Source organism: Larus michahellis, chromosome Z (genome assembly GCF_964199755.1).
Source record: "Larus michahellis chromosome Z, bLarMic1.1, whole genome shotgun sequence".
Lineage (NCBI taxonomy): Eukaryota > Metazoa > Chordata > Aves > Charadriiformes > Laridae > Larus > Larus michahellis.
In genome coordinates, this window is record NC_133930.1 from 30,527,829 (window position 1) to 30,553,149 (window position 25,321).

Genomic DNA, 25,321 nt, shown 5'->3' on the forward strand with positions numbered 1-25,321 from the left:
TCCCTTTATTTTTTTAATTGAGTTTTCCTGATGGTGACAGATGCAGACAAATACTGCAGTTGCTCAACACATTTGAAAAATAACGCCACTGCTTTAGGACTCTGTATATAAATTTACACAGCTGGCTCCAGGTCTTAACACTTGGCATAGACGATGGCTCTTGCTTCCCATCCAGGTGGATTTCAGTGCTCTTCCCTGTCTCAGAGAGGGACGGATTTGTCTCTTTCCCGAAGCTGTCACCCAGAACAGCCAGATCCATGTGAAGAGGAAATGTGACAAGGTTTCAATTGCAGTTTTTGCTTATCTACCCTAGGCCTTAGTTATCCTGTCATCATAGGCAGAAATCATGCAAAATTCACTAGCCTACATTTTGGAATGGATGGTGTCAAGTGCAATTAAATAAGATAAATTAAACTTTCTTTCTGCATTCTCTTTCATGTCATTTAGCAAGACAACAGCAGTCTTTTTTTTTTTTTCTTGCTTACATTTACCAATTGATGTCCAAGTCTGAAAATCATAATCAAGAAGTTTATAAACAGATATTGAAAACCCTACCATAATCCCACTGGGATTGGGTCCCAATTTTATATACAATATAAGCATGTGTTTTGGGGTGGGGAAGGGGAAGGAGACCATTGTCAGGAAGTTACATGGAGAAATAAATGCTTCTTCACAGTTTTGGTAGTTAAATTTACCAGGATAAAACCTCAGTGGGAAATCCTGTTTCTGTATTCGCTACCCCCAATATTCCCACCAGGAGTACAAGGCAGAACGTTTCCCCTTAATATTTAACCAGAGATTATCCACCAAAGCGCTACCACTGGTGGGTAATCCAGCAGCCACCAACACCCATGACTGACTCCTCTGCCTGGAGCGCTGGCGTGGGTGTTGCAGCACAGGCCTTGCCGTGGGACAACCTCCCCTCTACCATGCGGGTTGTCAGCCATGGCGGGGGGCTGCCTTCCACGTATCTTTGGCACCGAACCCAGCGGCCCGGCATAAAGGGCACAGCAGCAGGGAAGCAAGCCGGGTCAGCGGGGTTTCGCCATGGCACCCCACCAGCCACGGCCCGCCGGCCCTCAGCTTTTGGCAGGGCCCGCCTTGGCCCCTTCCTCCCCTCGCCCTGCTCTGCGTCCGGGGGATGGTGGGATCCGAGAGGCGAAGCGCTCCAGGCAGCGGCCCCGCGGGGCAGGCCGGGCCAGCAACGAGCGGTACCCGGCGGCCAGCAAGGCCCGGCGGGCCAGCTGGGCGAGCAGGCAGGCAGCGGGTCCGGGGCGGGGCAGGGGGGCGGAGGGCGTGCAGCGGGGCGGGCGGAGGGGCGGGCTCCCTCGTTGCCAGGTGAGGTGTAACGTCTCTGCCTCCCCTCCGTAACCGCACAGCAGCGCAGGCAGCCCGGCGGTGTCGCTCGTCTCGGCTCCGCACGCGTGGAGAGACCCAGGCCTGTCGCCCCTCACTCCCTCCAGCCTCCGTTGCCCCCGCTATGGCGAAGGCGAGCAGGAAGGGATGCAGCTGCCCGGGCTTCCTGAGGAAGAACTGGCTCCTGCTCAGCACGGCGGCCGCCGTGGTGATGGGTGAGTGGCGGGGGGAAGGCGGGCGGCGGGGAGGGGAGCGCGGCACCGTCGCCCCCCGCCCGGCCTTGCCCGGCACGTTACGGCCCTGCCCGTCGCAGGGCCGGCGCGGCGCCAGAGCGGGGCCCGCGGCGGAGCGCCGGGGCAAGGCCAGCGAGGGGCGCTTCGCGGCCGCGGAACCGCACCGTTTGGCGCGGAGCGATCCGCGGTTCCCTCCCCCCGCCACGCGCCAGCCCCGATGCCGGCCGCCGCCGGGTGCCATGGAAGCGTAACGGATCTAACGGAGAGCGACGGGGGGCCGGCTGCCCTCCCTCGGCCGTCGCGTAGCCGTGGCTGCGGGGGACGGCTCCACGGTGGCCCGGTGTTGCGGCGGCCGGGATAAAAAGGGGTTTCGCGTGGGTCGATTCAGCCCCCTCCCCGCCCTTAGGGGATCGGGTAGGCAGCGGGGTGCCGGGGTCCTCTGGGACACGGGGCCTCCCGCCCCACCTGCCTCCCTCCCTCCCTCCAGCCTGTGTGACAAAGGTCTGGTAATTAGTGGCGTGAAACCATGCTATGAAAAACCCGCGAGCAGGCAGGGTGGCCGTGAGCCCTTTGTGGATGGCCCTGAGCCCTTTGTGCGTGGGTGCTGGAGGTTGCCCCAGCCTTGAGACCCACAGCAGGCCATGCCCCGGGCCGCCTTTGCACACCTTGAGGGGACCACAGGTGGTCGTGACTCACCACCGTGGAGCCTTCGGTCAGCCCGCAGGTTGGAGCCCCGCTGAGATGGATGGAGGCTGCTGGGCTGGGGAGCGCTGGTAGTGACTTCTGATGGCCCAAGTTCCAGTGCAACTGGGGAAACGCTCAGCAGCGTCACACAGCTTTCAGTGGGGGTTTCATTGTAAAGATAGGAGGATTTCTCCTCTGCTTGTCAGCAACTTTCTGAAGGAGAAATGAGTGGAACACCATCTTATTAAGAATTAGTGGGCCAAGAGAAGCTGTCAAATGACTTGGCCAAAGAGACTTTTCCATAGGATGTAATTTTGGCCCTAGTCACACACCCTTTTCATTTTCTCCTGGTGATTATTTTGATGCTAAGCAAGCAGAGCTTCCTTCACATTATTGCTCCTGTAGAGAAGTGCTGCTTTAAGTACTTCATTATCAGCATTTGCTGTTTGATGGTTCCCTTTAGATGACTTTTCTGCTATTTTGAATTATGCCTGGAACATACCTATTTCTGTGCATGTTTGTTCAGGAGAGAATTATTCTTTTGGAATTCCACCCAACTATTTATAAACTGTAATCGGAGATGCATTTATGTATACATGTGTGTTTTCCTCCACACATTCAGTATTTGAAAGGTCTCAGTTCTTTTTCACCTCTTTAGTAAGTGGAAAGATTTTTGTGAGTTCTATGCACCAAGTGCTAAGGGCTTGGTTTGAAAATCTGCCTGTAACAACTGCAGGAGTGTGCCTATGTGACTGTGTTTGTGTGTGTACAGTTGTTTTTCCAGGTACTACTGTCAGGTATTCTTCTATGAATTGACATACTTACTTCCCAATTACAGAAGTAGTTAAGAAATGTTCCCCTCTCATTATCTTCAACGAATGTGGGTAGAACTGAAGTGTGCGATATGATCCTACAAACTGATCATTCTGAAATGAGATTTCCCTGAGAGACACAGAGCCTGGCAATGGGGGAATTGTTGCATGTGGGGACAATTTCACCCTGATCTCCCTAATACCCAATGGGAATTCACAGTTGAGAGAGCGACAGGCACCCAAATACCTCTTGTGTCTTTGGACTTCCCTACCTGCTACACAGTAATTGACAGTACAGAACTCAGGGGAACTCTATAATATGGCAAAGAGAGTCTTCATAAAAATTCCTTGAGTTATGGACCAAATTACATTTTGCAAGTAGCTATGTATCTGCTGCATTCTCAATATTTCTTGGAGGCGAAATAAGTTACACAAGGAGAACAGTGAAACTCTTGTAAGGATGGCTCGGTTGAATTGTATGTTATCTTTCTATTACAGCTTGAGGAATGTTTGTAATATACCTGTAGTCCACAAACCCTTCATAATTAAATTTACATATTTATTCTTTTTTAATATACACTGGGAAATTGCTCTGAGGTTTATTAATCTACTTAGTGTGGAAGAACAATTTAGCATTCATGAACAGAAGAGTATCACATCATTTTGAAAGGAGAAAATATGTTTAGACTTTACAGAGAGGTATGCATGAGTGAGGAGTGGAAATACCAAATGCAGGAAGCTGCAGAAATGTACTGTGAAAGCTGTCCAGCTGTGCTGCCAAGTGCCTGATATTCCAGCACTATCATATGGAATCATGATTTTTGCTCATCATTATCAGAGCCATGTTTAGCATCCTACTGAGACATGCTTATCTTTGCTAGTGCCCTAACCAAGCTGAAAAGTTTTCCTCGTTACTTGTTGTGCCCACCTCTGACAAGAGGAGACAGAAACAGACAGAAACCCCTTGGAATTCCAAACACTTCTTCCTTCAAGAGTAATTATTTTTTGTGTTATATTTGAAACATTCGATCATTTGCCTGGCATTTACATTTTCAAAAACTTTGGACTTTCTTTTATAACAACTGGGGGGGGGGGGGAATTATTTAAAATCTTGTGCTGGGTTGAGCGACACAGGACTAATTTCTCTTCTAATGCTGGGGAAAACTCTAGTGTCTGAATTTGTGAAAATATTTATTTTATAGCCAGCTAGGCTATGGTGGGATTCAGGGTCTCAGTGTTTTCAGGCCTTATCGGGTCCAGGGATGAGGAGGAGCAAGACCTGGGCATTTGACTCAGGCGGGCCAACAGGATTATTTCGTACCATGAACGTCACATTTGATATAAATTAGAAAGTTTGCTGTGTAGTTTCTCTCTCCCTTGATGGCGGTGGTCCAGAGAAACTCCTTGCCCCAGTGCCAGACCCCATAGCCCTTCCCTTCCTACCGAAGCCGTTGTGCTTGCAGTGTCCCACATTTACTGTCCACTGCTGGGAGTGCGCACCTTCCTGCTGGTGGAGTTGGCTGAGTATAATTCTTGTATATCCTATATTAGTATCTGGATTAATACTGGTTCTTTAGTATTATTGTTAATTATTTAGTCTTATCCTGTTAAATCTATTTATATTTCAACCCTTGTGTTTCCTTGCTTTCCCCAATTCCCCTTTCATCAGGGGTCATCAGGTGATAGAATAATTGTCTAAACAACAACAAATCATTATGGGTTTTCTCCAACCAATCTGTACACAAGTCTGTTCACAAAGTATCTTCAGAATGTCACATCTTTTTAGTGAAAACACCTGTATGTATTATTCAAAGAGAACAAAACTCAAGGCTCAAGTGGGTTTTTTTCTTACCTTACTAGACATTCTGTTTAAGACCACCAGACTGTGGTGTGGAGATCTATGAACTCAGATTTGGAGTCTGAGACAGGCTGAATTTCAGATTCAGGGCTAATTCTGAGGCTTGCCTTTTATATAATTTCAGTGATAGATTTGCCAGAACACTGGGCCTGAGAAGCAAGTTCATTGTTCATTAGTTCTTAGTGCATCTGTAGAGCCTGCAGCAGGTCACCTGTGCTGAGCAATGACTGGGGGCTGAGGTTGGGGCTCATCTGCGCCTCCCCTGTCTCACTGCCCTTCTCTGGGAGGCAGACGGGCAGGAGAGTGGCAGCCTCATGTAGGTAACTGTGAAAGGAGGGATATCTTGCAGCTTTTTGTTCCACTGGCCTTACTGAGCCCAAAGCAGCTGAACTGCTGAACCAACAAAAGCAGTTTAAAAGTCAACTCATTTTAAGTGCTTTAATAAAAAAAGTTATATTGCTTCCAGTTTGTACAATCAAGTAAAAATAAACCAGAAATATCCCTGAAATTTACTCACCCTGAAACAGGATTCCAAAGGACAATTGCAAATGGAGAGTTTAAGTCACACTTCACAGGATTCTCAAAGAGCATCTATTTTTTATCATCACTTTGTCTCCAAGGGGTCACTGCTGCAATGCAATCAAACCAGTCATGAAGGTAAAAGGCTGATGATGTGTAAATACTTACTCATTCATTAGTCTGCAGGTCATAGACCAATAGCTTGTAGTCCTGGGTAATTCTTCAGCAGAACAGCTTTTTTGTTACAGTGGAAATAAAAGTGTAAGTGATTTGGGTACATACGGTCTCGGGCATTGGGTTGCAGTAGCACGGTATACTAAAGCAGACATCTTTTTATGTACTCAGAAAGAATACGCGAATAGGTTGCAATTTTTTTGAATAGTTACATTTTTCACATCTATCAGACCAATATCTTTTTGTAATAGTTCTGTGGTTGAGGAACATGATTCTGAGGGATTTGGTTCGCATAAATTTACAGGCTACAAGTATGGGGTTTTTTGTCACTTAATGGGATGTCACTTCCTGAACAAATTCAGAACTTCAGATACCTGTAAGCCTGCCTGCGACTCTGAAGGGTATTTTTTTTAGAACAGCGCATGTGTGGGACACTGAAATTGTTCAGATATTCATGAGGAAGATATGAGAAATGCAATATTTAAATTGATAACAGCCACCAATCACAAAAGACTGTGAATGGCAGATTGCCTTTCTTCAGACAGCTATAAATCGTCGTCATAGACTTGTCTAGGTTGTAAGGGGCATCAGCCTAACACATCCAACCATCAACCTCACACTGCCAAAACCACCACTAAACCATGTCCCTAAGCACCATGTCTGCCTGTCTTTTAAATACCTTCAGGGATGGTGACTCAACCACTTCCCTGGGCACGCTGTTCCAACATTTGACGACCTGTTCTGTGAAGAAATTTTTCCTGATATCTGATCTAAACCTCCTCTGGTGCAACTTGAGGCCATTTCATCTTGTCCTGTCACTCGCTACTTGGGAGAAGAGACTGACGCCCACCTCTCTACAACCTCCTTTCAGGTAGTTGTAGAAAGTGATAAGGTCTCCCTTCAGCCTCCTTTTCTCCAGGCTAAACAACCCCAGTTCCCTCAGGCGCTCCTCATAAGACTTGTGCTCTAGACCCTTCGCCGGGTTCGTGTCCATTCTCTGTACTCGCTCCAGCACCTCGATGTCTCTCTTGTAGTGAGGGGCCCAAAACTGAGCACAGGGGGACGATCACTTCCCTACTCCTGCTGGCCACGCTATTCCTGATACAAGCCAGGATGCTGTTGGCCTCCTTGGCCACCTGGGCACACGGCTGGCTCATGCTTATCCAAGGTGCGTAAACGCAGTGAACAGCTTTGTACTCCGCCATTGGCGCCCTCCTCCCCGCCCCCGTTCCGCTGCGCACGGGCTCCGGCGCTCGCACGGCGCTGGGGCGAAGCGGGGCTGCCCGGCGGGAGCTGTCCGAGGTGGCCGCGGCACAACCCGGGGACGGGGCGGCCCGAGCGCCGGCGGAGACGGCGATGAGGGGACTGAAGGAGGGAGGGGGTGGGTGAACATCTCCAGCCTGCCTGAATACCCTGGTTTTGCATCTCTGAAGCGAAGGGAAGCTTATTCCGTCTCTGCAGCGTCAGACACCTTGCTCGTGCCGTTGCCTTGGAAGATCAAGGCTAGCATCAGGCTTCCTTTTCTCCCTGCATTTCAGAGTGAGATTAGAATATACATAGTTCCTATCGGTAACACCAGCATTGCAGAAACTTTAAGTGGTGCAGCTATAGCTATTTGCCAGGATTTGACGAGCGCAGCAGGCGCTGGAGCTTCTGTTTTGTGCTTTGTGATATCACCCCAGCAGTCCATACACCAAAAATTTGTTCTCTTTAATTTTAATGAACATTATTATTTTATATTATAGTATTAAGTATACTACATATACTGTATATTATAGTATTAAGCAGTAATATCTCCCTATAAGAATATTTTTTGTTCACAGGTAATTCTGTAATCAGATACATGGGGATTTGACAGCTGCCTTTAAAAGTACTAGTTCCTTTAAAATTCATCCATGTCAGAGCAGTATCAGCACGTGCTAGCATTACTGGAAGCCCACCGGTGCATTCTTACAAGAATGAATGTCTCACAGGCCAAAGACAACAACAGAGCAATTAGTAATGTGTCACTCTATTGACAGCTTCTCACCACAGGGAAGGCCACCATGAATCCAGGGAGTTCACCATACTCCTGCGGGTGGGAGGTTTCTTTTGCAAATGTAGCCTGCAGCCTCTAAACCCCATAAACCTATAAAGTCTTTCAGTTTCTCCCAGTAAGTTCTTTCTCTCTCTGACAAGTGTAATTTAAAACAGAAAGCCCATTCTGCATATGGCATAAGGCTTCGCTGTTTTTCATTTCCACCTCCTTGTACCATTACCAAAAAGTGGTCTATTAGCTTAGTTTTGACTGTCTTCTGTAGCATTTCTCTTTGCTTGCACAATACAGTGTGAAGGTTACAAACAGTGAAGCAAATTAATTGCCTCTTGAAAGACACTACCAAAACCAGAGCTCTTTTCTTCACAGCAGGAAAAAAATCAAAGGGAACATACTAAAGTAAAGGAATTATTACCCTGTCTGTTTCTGACAAGTATAGTTGTAAAGCAAACATCTGATTCCTTTCTTGAGTTCTGAAGCATAACATTTTATTAATTTGGAATTTATAACAAGTGAAGACCAGACATCCTGAATCAACTGTGGTAGCATGGAAGTTTAACCCAAGACCCTGGTTTCTTCCTGGTGTGATTTAGAGCAGCATAGATGATACTTGTGACTTTTTATGCCTCTTTAGACAATTGTGGTGCTGATTTGTCTGCTCTTCTCTGTCACACTGCATACAGCTCAATACGGGGTGGAACCCATTCAGAAAGAATGTCTGAGTTTAATGTTAAAGACAAACTACAATGCAGAATGGCCAACAGTTTCATCTGAGAGTTTCACATACTACTGAGGATCAAAAATGCTCTGAGACTTAAACTTCAGCCAACAAAAGAACAAAGAAAGCTGAAGTTAAGCATTGTACCTCTTTTGCTCTTGCACTGTTTTGAAGCAAAGAAAACCTAACTTTTATTTGTTCTTCTGGCATGTAAAGTATTTTCCTATTGTCCATGTATTTTGTGTCTTGTTTTGACATAAAGCCTGGGTCTCACTTCACTGTGTGAATGAAGTGAAACTATCACTAGACCTGAATTTTTATATGAAGAGAGCTTTGTAAGGGGTGACCCTAAGGTCAATTTACACTCTACAAGGCTCCAAAGCTACCAAAGTCAATGAAATATTTCTTTCCATTTGAAACAATAGCAGCAATACTAGTACCAGCAAAATATTTACTGTTTCAAATTTCCCTATATTATTCAAGTGAAAATACTATAATGTAATTGCAAAAATATTATTTGTTTTCTGCTTACATCTTAACAAAGCATAAAGGCACTTTCTTCTTATATACCCCAGCAAATAGATAATGTTCTGGTTGAGACTACTCACAAACAACACTTGCACTGTTTGCAAATCTAATGTGGAAGACATTCTTACTTACGGCGGCACAACACTATCTCATACTGGGAGATCACATTATGCTGAAGATCAGGGCAATATTGGACAAAGTGTTCCAGGTTTATTTTTCTGTTTACCATTGTTCCATTTATTGCACATTCCATGAGAACCGATTAGCTTGCCAGAAGGTTAAATGTGACATGTGATAACAATTTCTATGGATGATACGTAATCTAAGTATTTTCACAATATATTGCAAAAGAGCCATTTCTTGGTCCTTTCATGCTTTTAGAACCACAAACACCTGGCGTTGCTGATTTGAACTAATTTTCTAGGTCACATCTCTGATTTCTCAATGCTTTGATGTCTTCATTAGTTTCATAATAATGATGTTTCTGCATGTCACTATCTGTCTCTCTTTAGTTTCCACTAAATTGCCTTTCCCACTGCTTATCTCAATTTATTACAGTCAGAATCATTCCACTGCCCTTCCAGCAAGGGGATATCTAGAACAGTATGTCCTGTTTACTGTCCTTTCCTCTCATCACATTTTAAAACAGAAGCTGTAACAAGGGTCAGAATCTGGCAGATACTCCCAGTTACTAGCCTTTCGCCTTTCTTCTACCATTGTCAGCCATTTACTTTATTGTGTGTTTCAGGGGTCTTAAATGAAAGTATGTTTTTCCTCAGGTGCTCTATTGAGCTAATATCTCTTGGACTATACAGGAGGTACAAAGGTGCTCATAAAGCTTCGAGATAGCAAGCAAATGTTGTGGAAAGAAAACAGTTCAGTGGGCTTCTGCAAGAAAGGATGAGAAGCTCTATTTTTTTGGGTGGCATTGAAGTCATGCCATTGGTGTTGTAATATGTTAGGCCATGTAAGCAAAATGTTAGAAAGTAGGAACACCAGAACTGGGGACATTACAGTATCTGAAATGCGTGACAGAAGGGGTCCAAATGAAAGCACTATTTTATAAAATTGAGTGGATTTGGAGACACAGAGGAAGCAACAAGACCTGTATATGTCTGGGTGATTGCACAGGAAAGAGGTCATAGTTAAAGAAGGCACCCAAGTTACAGATGGGTGGGGTGAAGGAGAATGGTAGTGGGTTTAGAAGAAACAGCTGAAAGGGCTCATGGGAAAGGTCTGCAAAAAAGAGGGGTGAGTTACCATTGTCACGTTACATTTAAAACGTACTGTAAAACACAGAAATATAAGATAGAAAGATACCTCCTATGTTATCACATCTAGTCTACTGCTGCTTCAGGTTACACCATTTTATATACACTTCTGTAACACATCATGCTCCACTTTAAAGCTGGATGGGCTTCGAGGTACTGCACGTCCTCCTAGGAAGCAACGTTTATCAGTCTGATTGTTGAAAGCCTTACAATTTCCAGTCTAAACGTATTCAGGTTCAATATGCATCCATTTGTCAAAACATTGCTCTTTCTCTGCTGTTCAGCCATTTTCTGTATTTCTAGCTGACTCATCCCTGTTGGACAAACCAAGCTCTTTACTCTCCTTTCAGAAGGTAGGCTCTTCATTCTTTTCATCACTCTACAGTCCTTCTTTGTGCGTGTTCCAGTTTGAGTTCACTTTTCCTGAATCATAGAATCATAGGGTTGGAAGGGACCTCTGGAGATCATCTAGTCTAACCCCTCTGCCAGAGCAGGGTTGTTTTAGAGCAGGTTGCACAGGATCGCGTCCAGGCGGGCTTTGAATGTCTCCAGAGATGGAGACTCCACCACCTCTCTGGGCGTCCTGTTCCTGTGCTTTGCCACCCTCAAAGTAAAGAAGTTCCTCCTCATGTTTAGGTGGAACTTCCTATGGTCAAGTTTCTGCCCATTACCTCTTGTCCTGTCACTGGGCACCACTGAAAAGAGCCTGGCCCCATCCTCCTGACACCCACCTTTGAAGTATTTAGAAGTGTTGATAAGATCCCCCCTCAGCTGTCTTTTTTTCCAGACTGAAGAGACCCAAATGCCTCAGCCTTTCTTCATAAGAGAGGTGCTCCAGTCCCCTAATCATCTTGGTAGCCCTTTGCTGCACCCTCTCCAGCAGTTCCCTGTCCCTCTTGAACCGGGGAGCCTAGAACTGGACACAGTACTCCAGATGCGGCCTCACCAGGGCAGAGTAGCGGGGGAGGATGACGTCCCTCCACCTGCTTGCCACACTCTTCTTGATGCACCCCAGGATGCCATTGGCCTTCTTGGCCACAAGGGCACGTTGCTGGCTCGTGGTCATCCTGTTGTCCACCAGGACTCCCAGGTCTCTTTCCACAGAGCTGCTCTCCAGCAGGTCAGGCCCCAACCTGGACTGGTGCATGGGGTTATTCCTCCCCAGGTGCAGCACCCTACACTTGCCCTTATTGAATTTCATAAGGTTGCTCTTTGCCCAAATCTCCAACCTGTCCAGGTCTCGCTGTATGGTGGCACAGCCTTCCGATATGTCAGCCACCCCCCCAGCTTTGTGACATTGGCAAAATTGCTGAGGGTGCACTCTGTCCCCTCATCCAGGTCATTGATGAATATACTGAAGAGGACTGGACCCAGTACTGAGCCCTGGGGAACACCACTCGTCACTGACCTCCAACTAGACTCTGTGCCCCTAATCACAACCCTCTGAGCTCTGTCTTTCAACCAGTTATCTATCCATCTTACTGTCCATTCATCAAGCCTACTCTTCCTAAGCTTCCCTATAAGGATGCTGTGGGAGACCGTGTCAAACGCCTTGCTTAAGTCAAGGTAGACCACATCTACTGCCCTCCCCTCATCTATCCATCCAGTCATTCCATCATAGAAGGCTATCAGATTAGTCAGACATGATTTCCCCTTGATGAATCCATGTTGAGTACTTCTGATAGCTTTCTTTTCCTCCACATGCCTTGAGATAACGCCCAGAATGAGCTGTTCCATCATCTTTCCAGGGATGGAGGTGAGGCTGACCGGCCTGTAGTTCCCTGGCTCCTCCTTCTTGCCTTTTTTGAAGACTGGAGTGATGTTGGCTTTCCTCCAGTCCTTAGGCACCTCGCCTGTTCTCCAGGACCTTTCAAAGATGATGGAGAGCAGCCCAGCAATGACTTCTGCCAGCTCCCTCAGCACACTCGGGTGCATCCCATCAGGGCCCATGGACTTGTGAATATCTAATTGATCTAACTGATCTAATTGATCCCTCACTCAATCCTCCTCAACCCAGGGGAAGTCTTCTTCTTTCCCCATTACTTTCCCCAAGGCCTGGGACTCCTGGGGACTGGGCCGAGCAGTAAAGACCGAAGCAAAGAAGGCATTCAGTAACTCCGCCTTCTCCGCATCCTCCATCACCATGGCTCCTGTTTCATTCAGCAGTGGGCCTACAACTTCTCTGGTCTTCCTTTTGCTTCCAATATACTTGTAGAAGCCCTTCCTGTTGAGCTTGACATCCCTTGCCAGGTTTAATTCCAAGGCGGCCTTTGCTTTCCTTGTTTCATCCCTGCACGCCCTGGCGGCATTCTTGTAATCTTCCCAAGGGGTCAGTCCCTTCTTCCACTTACTGTAAACTTCCTTCTTCCACTTGAGCTTTTTCAGAAGCTCCCTGCTCAGCCATGCAGGTCTTCTGCATACCTTGGCTGATTTCTTGCTCTTAGGGATGCACTGATCCTGACCTTGAAGGAGGTGGTCTTTGAATACCAACCACCTTTCTTGAGCCCCTGTGCCTTCCAGAGCCCTAGCCCACGGGATCTCTCCAAGCAGTTTCTTGAAGAGGTCAAAGTTAGCCCTCCTGAAATCCAAGGTTGTAATTTTACTTCTTGTTGTTTTGTGCATAGCACCTGTGATCCTGAACTCTATCATTTCATGATCACTGCAACCTAGGTTGCCCCCAACCTTAATGTCCTCCACCAGTCCCTCTGTATTTGTCAGTACCAGGTCCAGGAGTGCTCCTCTCCTTGTTGGCTCCTGTACCACCTGTGTCAAAAAGTTGTCATCAATGCACTGGAGGAGCCTCCTGGACTGTGCGTGCCTGGCTGTGTGGTCTTCCCAGCAGATATCGGGGTGACTGAAGTCCCCCATGAGAACCAAGGCCTGCGATTGCGAGGCTACCTTCAGCTGTCTGTAGAAAGCCTCATCAGCTTCCCCATCCTGATCAGGTGGCCTGTAATAAACACCCACAACAGTGTCCCCCATATTTGCCTGCCCCTTAATCCTTACCCATAAGCTCTTGACCCTCTCTTCATCCGACCCTAGTGAGAGCTCAATGCATTCCAGTTGCTCTCTCACATAGAGTGCAACTCCATCACCACACCTTGCTGGTCTGTCTTTCCTGAAAAGGACATAGCATTCCAGTCATGCGAGCTGTCCCACCACATCTCAGTAACTGCAATGAGATTGTGGCCCTGCAACCGCACACACATCTCCAGCTCTTCCTGCTTATTTCCCATGCTGCGTGCATTGGTGTATAAGCATTTCAGAGAGGGAGAAGGCTTGATGATTTTCAGATAGTATACCCCAACAGAACAGGTGCTTTCACCAGGACAGATCCAAATTCACAAGAAAATGTAGGCTAGGAAAGAACTGACATTTTCCCCAAATTACTCAATTTATGACATAATCTTAATAATACGGTGTTTATTGTGTTAAGGTTTTAAGTATCGTAGTTAACTTCACAAATCTAATAAGCCACCAAGTTTGTTGAAAAGCTGTGAAAGAGGCACATTGTATCTCTGATACAACTTAATGTACCTTAACAGAGTTAAGGACTAACCAAGGAATGAAATCTTCACAACACCTCTCTGTATTTTTTCTGTATGTTAATGGACTGTCCCTAAAGATAGGTTCTGTACAGCAGTTCTCGCTAGTGCACTCATATACAGATGAAGCATGATTGTAAAGTTTTTTTTCTTTCCTTCAACTGTATTCTTTTATGTTGGCTTTCTCAGAAGTTACAGCTGCATACTGAAAATATTTGGAAGATACGTACACATGAAATTCGTCTACAGCGTATTTAGATAAATGAGAGGAAACCAGGTGTCCAGTAGAAGAGACTGCTAAATTATCAAACTGCTTAGCCATCTGCACATTGCCGCTCAGGGGCAACACTGGTTCGGTGTTCAGCAGAACTGTGGTCACTCATAGTCACAGGAGAATGGCCACTATTTCCCTTTTTCTGGTGGAATGATATAGCCGCCCTTGGTTTAACTGAGGGTGGGGTGGGTCTTGTGCAGGGTGGCATTGCAGAGAGGCTGCTCACTGTTATCAGTGACTGCTACAGGCTGCTCTGTGTTATCAGCCCTGCTACAGGCTGCCACAGCACAGAAAGTAGCAGGAGGTACGTGGCTTGGCCGGTTGCAGTGGCCTTTACACCTGCTGTAAGGGGAGCACCCCACACTGGAGAAGCTGGTTTTTTACCCCTCTGGCCAGTGCCCCACCTTGCCTTCATTCCTGAAGGTCCATCACAGAGTCACTGTCCACCCGAACTTTCCTCACACTGTGGTCAGATGACAGTGTGTCCTTTATGTGAAGGAATTTACAACTGCTGCACCCTCAACAGGTTAATCAGAGAGAGGACACAGAGGGTCTCACCATGGTGGAGGAATGAGCACGCCGTCCTCCGATACATTCCTATTAAATATTTTTCAGTAGACGAAGATCTGACCAAAATCTTCTGGAATATTTCTGAGAGGACTTTTCTTCACATATCTTGTAAGCAATCTGGTAGTCTGGGCAACGCCAGCATGCAGAGAGTTAAGATCAGTTGCCATGCAATTATACCTCAGAGACTCTAAATCCTACCTCAGCAGCTGCCTGCAGTTTTCTACGAATCTTGGGGCTTTTTTCAGTCAACTAAGAATCTTTCTAAGAACCTTGTTTTTTTCAATCATGTATGTTTATTAGAAGGAATATTAATTGTCAAGTAGAATGTAAAGCAGTAAAATGCATAACATTAGAAAATATCAAAAATAATCAAAAGAGCTGAATTAATAAGCTGAAATAATGTTTATAAGTATTAGAATAAGTAAGAATTTCTTCTACACACTCTATTTTAGTGTTCTGCAGTTGGCACTGTATTTCCTTAAGACAGACAGTAATATTACAGAAACTCTAAAGAGAGTGGAAAAAAATGGATTTTATAAGATATTACAAAAGGACACAGACTGTATCACAAACTGCAACAGTCTTGCCTGCCTGTGCTGCACTTTTACATGTTTATATTGAATGTTTTGTATTGTATTTCAAATCAAGTCAGTGAGCTTCGGTTGTCAGCCTTTTCAGTCCCATGAATCATCTTCTTTAAAGGTAATCCAGTTAAGATCTACCAATATGATAGAAGTAACTGTATTTTAGTCTATCGTGTGAACAGCAAATCATGTGAAATTATGAAGAGCTTAATCACTTTTTTAATGGCACAATCCACGTTGCTGCGGTACTATTAAATATTACCGGGTTTGAACCATGAAATGTGCCTACGTTTTTTCTTCTTGCAATGCCATGTTAAAGCAAAATTCCTATAATTACCCCAGTGCCTATCAGTATCAGCCAGAGTCACTAACTCTGTTCCGGTGAAAGGGAGTTTCTACATGCTGGAATTACATGAAAATACCACAACTTTTTTCAGAGGGACATGGTGTAATTCAGAACAGATCATTTTACAGAACAGATTATTAGTTCTCCAGAAAGATATGCTAGATTTATTTTCTCTTTGTCTTTATTGTTCATTCTTAACATTCATTCCCATAATAAAGTCAGTGGGAGTTGAAGGTGATGTGCTGTTCCTGCAGTGTCAAGCACACTGGTGGAGTGAGAACTCCCTGCCAGTTAACACTGTGCATCCCATATCAGCGTTGTCATCCATGTTAGGGAGTCCTACCTGTTAAATACCAATTTTATCTCATTTATATTCTCTTTCAGTGAGAAATAGGACCAGGCGTGTCTATGTATGCACTTCAGTTATTTGTAAATCGTGAGGTTTTTTCACTTGTGAGTGAAGATAAAGAAAGTAAAGGTGCATAGTATCACGCTGTTCTTGTTATCAAAGGTGTAATCAGATTCTGAAGAACATCTAACCCACAATGGTAGTGACGTAAAGCAGCTAACTACAGTCACTTCATACTTCACGTCCTGAACAGATTTAGCTACTCAGGCATTATGAGTTTTCAAATTCAAGATCTGAATTGCTTTGACCCCACATAATTATACAAAAAAGGCTTCAGGATTTAGCCATCACTCCCTGAAAAATTGTAAGTAGTCTCCACATTTTGTTGCTCAGGTGGTTGCTGAGAACACAGCACATTTTTACAAGTTTACAATAGGACAATCTGTGACACTCCCCATGTGTGCTAGTATAGATGAGCCCAGAGATTACAGAATTTGTTTGAACAGGGTGTGTGTTTCTTTTCTTACTCATTTCCAAATCCGTGTCATGAACTGCAGTGCAATACTTGAAAAAAAAATGTAGTAGTCCTGTAGTTGTTCCAAGGCAAATAATTTGTCTTTTTCCTTAAACAACATTTCAGAAACAACAGCAATGTGCAAAAAGACATACTGTAGATGTAGGGCAGATTGTGATAAATGAGTGTTCACCAGATATCCAAATGTCACAGAGTTAGCTTTGCAGATATGCAGAACCTACAACATTATGGTCTCCCAAGACATATTTTACCTAATTTCTGCGGTTCACTCACTGTGTGCATGTACACAGGCCAGAGTGGTTCTGCCACGTTATTACATGCAGCCATCATCTCCTAAGCCGTAGAAAGCTTCAGGTTTGGCAGATGTCATGGATCGAGAGCTACATGCAGTGCAGCTAGTTGCAGGTGCTATTCCCTTGTAGTAACTTACTGGTCCCTTTTCCCTGGGTAACACAACGAGAAATGGGTTATCCCATACAGAGCAAGCATATATTCCCTCTAGCTTTTTATGCTGGGACTACCTGAAAGATGGGTATTTTCAGCGATTTTCTTCTGCACTGTTTTTCTTCTCTTGTTCTTCTCACCCTCACACCTCACATCTCTTACTCGGCATTGATGGCTTTTCTTTGAAGGATTTTCTGTCTGTTACTGAGCTCGTAAAAAGACTACGTGCTGCCTGGGAGAGTAGTGCTAAGGAGTTGTGTTTCATATGGGCTCAGACAAGAGAAGTGTCCTGTGGCCTTTTCATGTGTTGCAATCCCAGGGACCCAGACTGCACCTTTCACTTTCTATGTCAGTGGCTTCTGGAAGGGGAAATGTAGACATCATGCTATATAGCATGTGCTGTACTATGCACAGTTGCAAGGAGACATTTGCCTTAGAAAATTAAATTAAAGCCATGGTATTGTACTGTTTTTTCCACCTTCATTCTTCCCTTCTGCTCAGTATTGCAGAAATCTGGACCTTAAGTAGTACATGCCATTGAGCTCTAAGTAGAGGATTGCTCTCATAGTAAAAATCATAACCTAACTTAGCTATGTGGGCAAGAAGGAAATGCAAAGAAAGGGGATGGAAAAGGAAGAAAAAACAATTTAGCATAGACAATGCAGTGGTTGAAACTGAGAAAAAGGAAGAAGGCAAGCAGGAAAAGTGATCACAGGGCATAATCAAGACTTTTCTGACATAACTAAAGACATTTTCCAAGTTCAGAATTATATGTGTTATTATTGTTCCTATCATCGTTATATAGAACAAAAAAGGAAACATCTCTTCACTAATTTGCTTTAGAAGTTCTACCATGGCTGTAAAAATGTGTCTGTTGCTTGCTTTTTTGTTTTACTGTTCTTCTCCTATTTTTTTTCCTTTTTTCTCATGTCTCTACAATAAATTCCTGCTAATTTGTGTCACAATTTTTGTCTGCCTTTTAGGTATTGGAATCGGCATGCTGGTACGGGAATATGGCAAACTATCTAACCTGGATAAATTCTACTTTTCCTTTCCTGGGGAACTGCTGATGAGAATGCTCAAACTCATCATTCTGCCATTAATCATATCAAGTATGATCACAGGTATGACTGGAAACTTACTGTTAGATGATGAGATTATCATTGTGGCACAGCTTTCTTTCTAAGAGAAATAACCTTTAAAAAGAATTTGATGGAACTCTATAATGAAAAGTATAGATTGCATACATTTATTTCTATATAATGAGAATGGATTTGGAAGGGTTAGCACCATTATCTGGTAATGAAGTTATAAAGAACTGTTAGATAAAAACTTACATGTTTATAGATTTTTGTATCTCTTTCTCCCTGTTTCCAGGAGTGGGTTAAACAGTTGCAAATTGCAAGCCCAAAGCTGCAACTGCATATACTCAGGTACAGAATTAACTATTGTAAGTAGTCCATGCTGCCATTTCACAAGAAAGGGAGAGCTGATCTCATAGCCTCCTGTCATAAAAAGAAGAGATTCCTCACCTGCACTTCCCTGGTCTCAACAAATTCCCATGAGGAACCTTGCTCTGCCTTTTGCTGAATCCTTCTGTGAGTCCATTCAATTCACTGACCTGACAGAAAACTATTAAATTAGGCAGGGAAAAGAATTAAAAAAAAATCTGTTTGGCATGCTTGGTTCAAAGGAGTTTTGGGGAAGTGCAAGAGAGTGGGGATACTGTGTGGCCAGGAAGGGGTTCTGAAAAGAAGAGCAAAGCTTCCCTCTTTTGGAAAAAGCAAGCAAGTCATTGGCTGGAACCCCACCGTGGCATGCTAGAATTTGCTAGCAGCTCACCCAGTAGGAAAGATATGGAAAGATTTCCCAGAGCAAGCCCAAAGCAAAGAGGCAGAACTGGATGTCAAATACCCTTTCTGGAAAAAAAAAAAAAAAAAGTAAAGAAAATCAAACAAATTTGTCTTTATTCTTTAAGCCTTTATTGAGTGAACAGGGGTTGTTACTATTTTTACCTTCCTACAATGAATCAGGACACATTTGTCACTATACTGTCCCCTTTCATCTCCATAAAGCCTCTATTTTGGGAATATATTAATGTCCAGCTGTTTGTTGTTTGGTTGGATGGTCGTGGAAACGTATCAGACATTTGCAGAAAAGAAGAGCATCAGAAAATGAAAGGTGGATTTCGATCATGCTATGAAAATGCTTTCAAGAATACCATATTGAATACAAACTCCCAAGCTCCTCAAACAAAGTTCATGGCCAAAAATACCACTCATGTCAGCAATGCACCCCAAAGTGGGCCTAGGACAGGAAGAGCCTAAGTAAGGAAATCTGCCAGGGTCTTTGGGGCATATCTGTAATGCAGGGTGACAGGAACCCAATGTTAGAATTGAAATGGAGAATGTCAAGAGCTGCAAGATGGAGACATCCAGAAAGGAAAGCTTCAAGAGGCAGAATGGGAAATGGCAGCAGAAAACAGTCAAGGGCTGTGTCCAAATGATTGAAGGGAGATGGAACAGTTGTTAGTATGCAAAGGAGAGAAGAACAGAGAGAGGAATAAAAAGTGTTTGGTGTTTTAATTAATAGACAGGGCAGCAGCATTTTTATATCAAGGAGAAAATGAGACAGAAAGCAAAGGAAAACTGAACTCTACTTTTATCATGTTGAACTTGAGTCTGTGACAGGAGATTCAGGAAAAGCTGCCAAGATAAGACTAATACATTTATTTTTTTGAACAAGCTTTTATTTGTGAGTGAAATTGGGCCTGTGTCTTCAGAAATAAATGTTATCATCAGGACAACCATGAAATGAATTATTTATTAAATGCGTCCCAGTCCAGCACTTGCGAGGGGAAACAAGAATCATGCTGTTAAAAATATTATGCTGCTATTTAATGTTTAGCATTCTAGTATGCGTAAACTAGCACAAGCTTGGATTTCAAAGATTGCAGATTTCAGAAGTTAAATTCATATACAGAGTTGAGAACGAGGTGTTCTGATTCTGACCTTGCTTATCTTATCCAATTTACACAGAAAAGAAGGCCTTATTTTTTCTCCACTTCTGTGTTAGGTTTTTAGACAAGAAAAAGGAAACAAGACTGATAAAGAACAGACGCTACTTCAGTAGAATATGTAAAGCTTTGCTGCTCTTAAAGGCAAAAGCACTATCTGCCTGTGTGCAAGTAACGGTGAAATGCGTGACAAGCAAATGGACCGGGCATGTCCATGCATAATGCGTTTCACTGTTCACCTGCATCCTTCTTCAGGATGTTGATGAGATGTTTTGCCTCTTCTAGAAGAAATATGGTAACCTTCCAAGCATCAGAAATGTACATTTGAATTGACTAAGTAAGCCTATGTGTAATCATAAAGCACACTAGTTTTTTTTCCTTTTTCACGCAGAGTCAGACAGAATGGTTGAGGCTGGAAGGGATCTCCTGAGACCATCTAGTCCAACCCTCCCTGCTCAAGCAGGGTCAGCTAGAGCAGGTTGCCCTGGACCATGTCCAGTCAGGTTTTGAATATCTTCAAGCTTGGAGACTCCACAACTTCTCAGGGCAACGTGTTTGACTAGCCTCGCAGTAGAGCAGTGTTTTCCTGTTCAGATGAAATGTCATGTTTTTTAGTTTTTGCCTATTGTCCCTTGTGTCAGGGCACCACTGAGAAGAGCTCGGCTGTCATCTTCATTCCCACCCATCAGGTATTTATACACATTAATAAGTTCCCCCTGACCTTACAGGCTGAACAGTCCTGGCTCTGTCAGCCTCTCATCATATAGGAGATGCTTCAGTCCCTTCATCGTCTTTGTGGCCCTTTGCTGGACTTGCTCCAGTAAGCGCATTTCTTTCTTGTACTGGGGAACCCAGAACTGGGCACAGTACTCCAGGTGTGGCCTCACCGATGTTGGGTTTAGGGGAAAGATCACTTCCCTCCCCATGCTGGCAGTGCTCTTCATGATGCTGTCAACATAGACGATATGACCTCTTTGTGATTCTGAATTTTAGCACCAAAGCAAAATTCACGCTTTCAAAAAATACTGTAAAGAATAGAAGAAGGAGAGGAATGAAAAAATTAAGGAGGATCCAGGATGTGTCTTCAGCTATGCCTGTAAACAAGACAAGCACCTTACTGTTAGTGGCAAGGGCACATCTCTCTACATTTGTCTGTGAACCTTCCCTGGAATGAGACACAAAAGTGTTTTCCTCAAAAGTAACCTCATCATTATTGACTAAATGCAGAACATACAAGGATAGCACCACAATTTGCATGCTGGCTGTCTTTGGTGGGACCAGATGTGTTCTGAGTATGCCCACCTCCTCAGGAGGAGGGATATTATGCAGACGCTATAGGGTTTATATCTGATGATCACAGCTGTTAGACCTGTGTACATGTTCCACATGCTCAGTGGCAGACATTTAGGGCCCCAATAATTTAATCTGCAGTAAAACTTGTGACAACACATCAGCTGGACCTGAATGACTATCCTATTAGTTCACAAGCTAAGAGGATGCTACTTAGCTCACTATGAGGGAAAGTTGAACATTAAGTCATGTTATTGTGCCTTTGCTGCAAGCTAAGAGTGTGCACAGAGACAACAGCAATGGCTCATTTGGTGCATAACTGTAACCAGACTGTGGTGCTGGGTCCAAAGGCATCTTGGAATTTTTCATGCCTACAGGAGGCTATTTTTTGAATGTATGTCATGTCAAAATACTGGATTTTGGTGACTTGGAACATTTTTGCACAAGAATCATCAAGACGTTATTGAAAGTGCAATCTGTAGTTTTCTTTTTTAGGATTAGAATGTCTTAAAAGGTAATGTCTCATCCTGAAAGACATGAACTTATACATGTGCTTTTGAGACAGTGAGCTATGTACAAATACATGTCCCGTGACCAGATCCTTGTCCGTTTGGGCATGATGATGTAAATTAAGCCCACAGCAAAGACAGCAATGGTAGGAATCAGTCCTTGAGATTCCAGGAGTCTCTGCAAAATTTAAACTGTGAATTATTTTAACTTGTTGGGGGAAATCGTGTCTTAGTGGCAAAACTCTCACTGACTTCTTCAATTAGAGTAAGAACATGCTTAGTCTATTTTCAAATTGAAAAGGCAAAATTATCGCTTGTTAGTTAAATGGAGGGCTTTGTAGAATGTGGTTTTCCTTTACAAACCCAATTCCTCAGAGCGCAAAAGACGGAAATCATTGTTTACATACTTATTTTACTTAGCGTATGAATTGCAATTTGGGGAATTTTTCTACTGTCCTAATTGGAGGCTGAACTGTAACCTAGTAAAAAAACTAACGTAAGCACTAAGCAATTTTTTGTTTGGAAAACTTTGAAAAGGATGGTTAATAAGACCTTGCTTTGGGGACAGAAGAGTCTGAGTAGTGCCATGCTCTTTTAAATTATTCTTAGTCTACCTCAGAGCTGAATTTTAATTGTTCTCTTCTCATAATTATTTTAATGGATGGCAGATGTAAGTTTAATTTACTCTGACCCATAAGTCCACCACTGATAATTCAGTTAAAACATCTAGCTGTTTTGGATCTCCATGAGATTTCTATCCCTCAAATTAGCTAATAGTACACAAATGCATCATTCATGTGAAGGAATTATTTGTATTTTCTCTTTCCTCCTGTAGTGGCATGGGAAAAATGAAAATCAAAAACCTAGAGTTTTACTCAAGACAATTGCTATGACATCCAGAACTACACCTGTACCGAGTGTAATACTCCACAGTCCAAATCCACTTCTTTGAAGTAATGCTCTAAAAGAAGAAATGATTAGCCAAATACTAAAAATACATTATTTTTAGATGCCCTGTAGGGAGGAAGAATTGAAAGAAATCTCTTGTATGCTTCCTGGCAGTTTTGAGGCTTAAATATAATCATTCTGGGAGTACTTAAAAGCCTAAAAATGTCTTTGAAAGTCTTGGAAATTCACAAGTCTAATTTCATTCAGAGAATGAAAATTCTGTAGAGTTGTGCAGTATATTTAATCACATCTGCATACTGAGCACACTAGTCCCCTTTAATCACCTTTAGCCTTCGTTTTCATGGACTGAGACTTACATGGTATGTAGGGGGCACTAAATGTTTGCAAATCTGTTTTCTGTTGCAAGAGGACTTAGGCTGGAGACAACTGTCCAGTTTCCTGGACAGTTGTTCCCCTGTATTTGGGTACAAGCTAGGGAAACTTACGTGCCCAGTCTGGCCTTCTTTCTTGCACCTGATTCCCATGTTAGCAGCTAGGGTCAGGAGATCTGGATCTTACCCAACACTCCCAGCCCTCCAAATCCTATCGAAGTGCCATGGCTCTGTTTCCCATCTCTCTTTAATCACTCCTTCTAAGCTGGGGTTGTTTCAGCCTGCTTGTCTTATTGATTTTCAAACTACAAGCCAAGGACCTTGATGTAGAGGTCTTTCTTTAAGGCTACAATGTTTTCTGTCAAAAACTTCCCTTAAAAGCTGGCATCACATGTCTGATAAATGACCTTTCTTTGAGGATGTTTACAGGGTTAACCATAAATGCCAGAAATCTTATCTCTGTAGCGATCATGTCTGTTCTGTTTTCTGTATCATGTTTTGAGTTAAAAGACGTGACATATAACACAGCAGGTCCATTTGTCAGATCTCATGATTTTATCAGCTGTTCAACATCTGTTCAGCCTGGAGAAGAGAAGGGTCCAGGGAGACCTTATAGCGGCCTTCCAGTACCTAAAGGGGGCCTACAGGAGAGATGGGGAGGGACTCTTTATCAGAGAGTGTAATGGTAAGACACAAGATAATGGCCTCAAACTGAAAGGGGGTAGATTTAGATTGAATATTAGGAAGCAATTCTTTACTGTGAGGGTGGTGAGGTAGTGGAACAGGTTGCCCAGGGAGGCTGTGGATGCCCCATCCCTGGAAGTGTTCAAGGCCAGGCTGGATGGGGCTTTGAGCAACCTGGTCTGGTGGGAGGTGTCCCTGCCCATGGCAGGGGGGTGGAACTAGGTGATCTTTAATGTCCCTTCCAACCCGAACCATTCTATGATTCTATGATTCTGTGATTCTATGATCTAAGTTCTACAATAACCTCTCCCACATTTTTTTGTCTTTTCTCCCTGACAAGACATCAGTAACGCTTTTCCTTATGCTTCTGACACTTCTGGTCTTCACAGGCTAGCTCCAAAGAGGCTAGAACAGATGCATGGGAGTTTCCTGGCTTATGAATTTGTGCCAGATCAATTTGTGCTATGGGGAACACCAAAATTCCTTAAAGCAATTGATGAGGTATTTGTAGGTTACACACAGCATACCTGAGGAACAGTGAAAAATGACAGTACCAGTTGCCTTTCTGAGGGCAGCTGTATTTTAGCTATAAATACAATATGTGCCTTGCTGTGGGTCTGATGATGCTCCAACCACTACGTTTCCATGACTGTAGAAATAAACTATTCCTTTACTCCAGGGCCTGCTTTGATTTTTGCTGCAGTTCTGTCTGAAGCATCCTCCCAGTACCAACTGCACACTCTTTTATTTGGACTTCTTGCTCGTAGTACAAAGATAATGATTGCACAACAAATCTGGCTTATTCTAGTCGCCAATGACCTATTACAACTGTGTGAGAGAGGAAAATGTCCCAGTGAAGGATCTGGGCTATGTGACTTTTCCCATTTGCAGAGACCATTGCGTTCCCTGTGAAAAAAGGGTGTTGAATCATAGCTCATGGGTGGGTATCTTGAATAGGTTATTTGTTCTTTTCCATTGTTCAAAATCAAAACGTCAGTTTCCTACCTTGCATCTATGTTTGGGAAGTTACTAGTTTGCTTTATCACAGTGCCGCCGAGTTTGGTGAATGGAGCCAAAATGTACAAAATGTGAGAGAAAAAGTCAGAGTAGATTATTAATCAGATTGTTCTTACTTCTCATGTTTATCTTTGAAAGTCAGAACAATTCAGACTTGAACAACCTTTTTTTTTTTGTTGACTATATTAGTAATTGAAGTTGAAACACACTGAGGCTATTCCCATGCTCAGGAATAGACCTGCCAGTTCTGTTACATATAAAATGTCCACAGATCTAAAGTACTGTAAAAGAGCAGAGGCAAGGAAATAGTGGGAGAACAAATCTATTTTGTTTCCTGTAATGCAGGCCTTCCAAATCAATTTTCGTTTGGTATCACCATTGCTGGGGTGGTACCTGCCTCAGCAGTTTCCATTTCTGCAAGCCCAAGAAGCGCAGCTATTGAGAGGTGGTCTGTGACTGAGGCATCCTTAACAGTCCCTGTGCATCACCAGCAGACACACTAGTTTCCACGCCTTAGGGAATCCCTGATCTAGCTTAACATACTCAGAGACTGTCTCTTGGGATGTCTGAGTGTTCTTCTCTTCCTTTTCTATGTTTCTGAAGTTACAAGAACCTCTGAGAAAACAAGTCCATTGTATAGTATCAGTAAACTGGTTACCTGGGCTCAGGCAGGAAACTCACCTTGTCCCT

At 43.7% G+C, this 25,321-nt stretch overlaps 1 protein-coding gene across 1 annotated transcript in view; it reads left to right on the forward strand.

Moving 5' to 3' along the window:
* Positions 1 to 1,308: 1,308 nt before the first annotated feature.
* Positions 1,309 to 25,321, forward strand: part of SLC1A1 (solute carrier family 1 member 1) — a 55,870-nt gene continuing 31,857 nt past the window's right edge. Inside the window, exons 1-2 of the mRNA XM_074570219.1 lie at positions 1,309 to 1,571; positions 17,819 to 17,959. Coding sequence (XP_074426320.1) covers positions 1,481 to 1,571; positions 17,819 to 17,959 — 232 coding nt within the window. The 5' untranslated portion in view covers positions 1,309 to 1,480. The remainder of the gene's footprint in view (positions 1,572 to 17,818; positions 17,960 to 25,321) is intronic.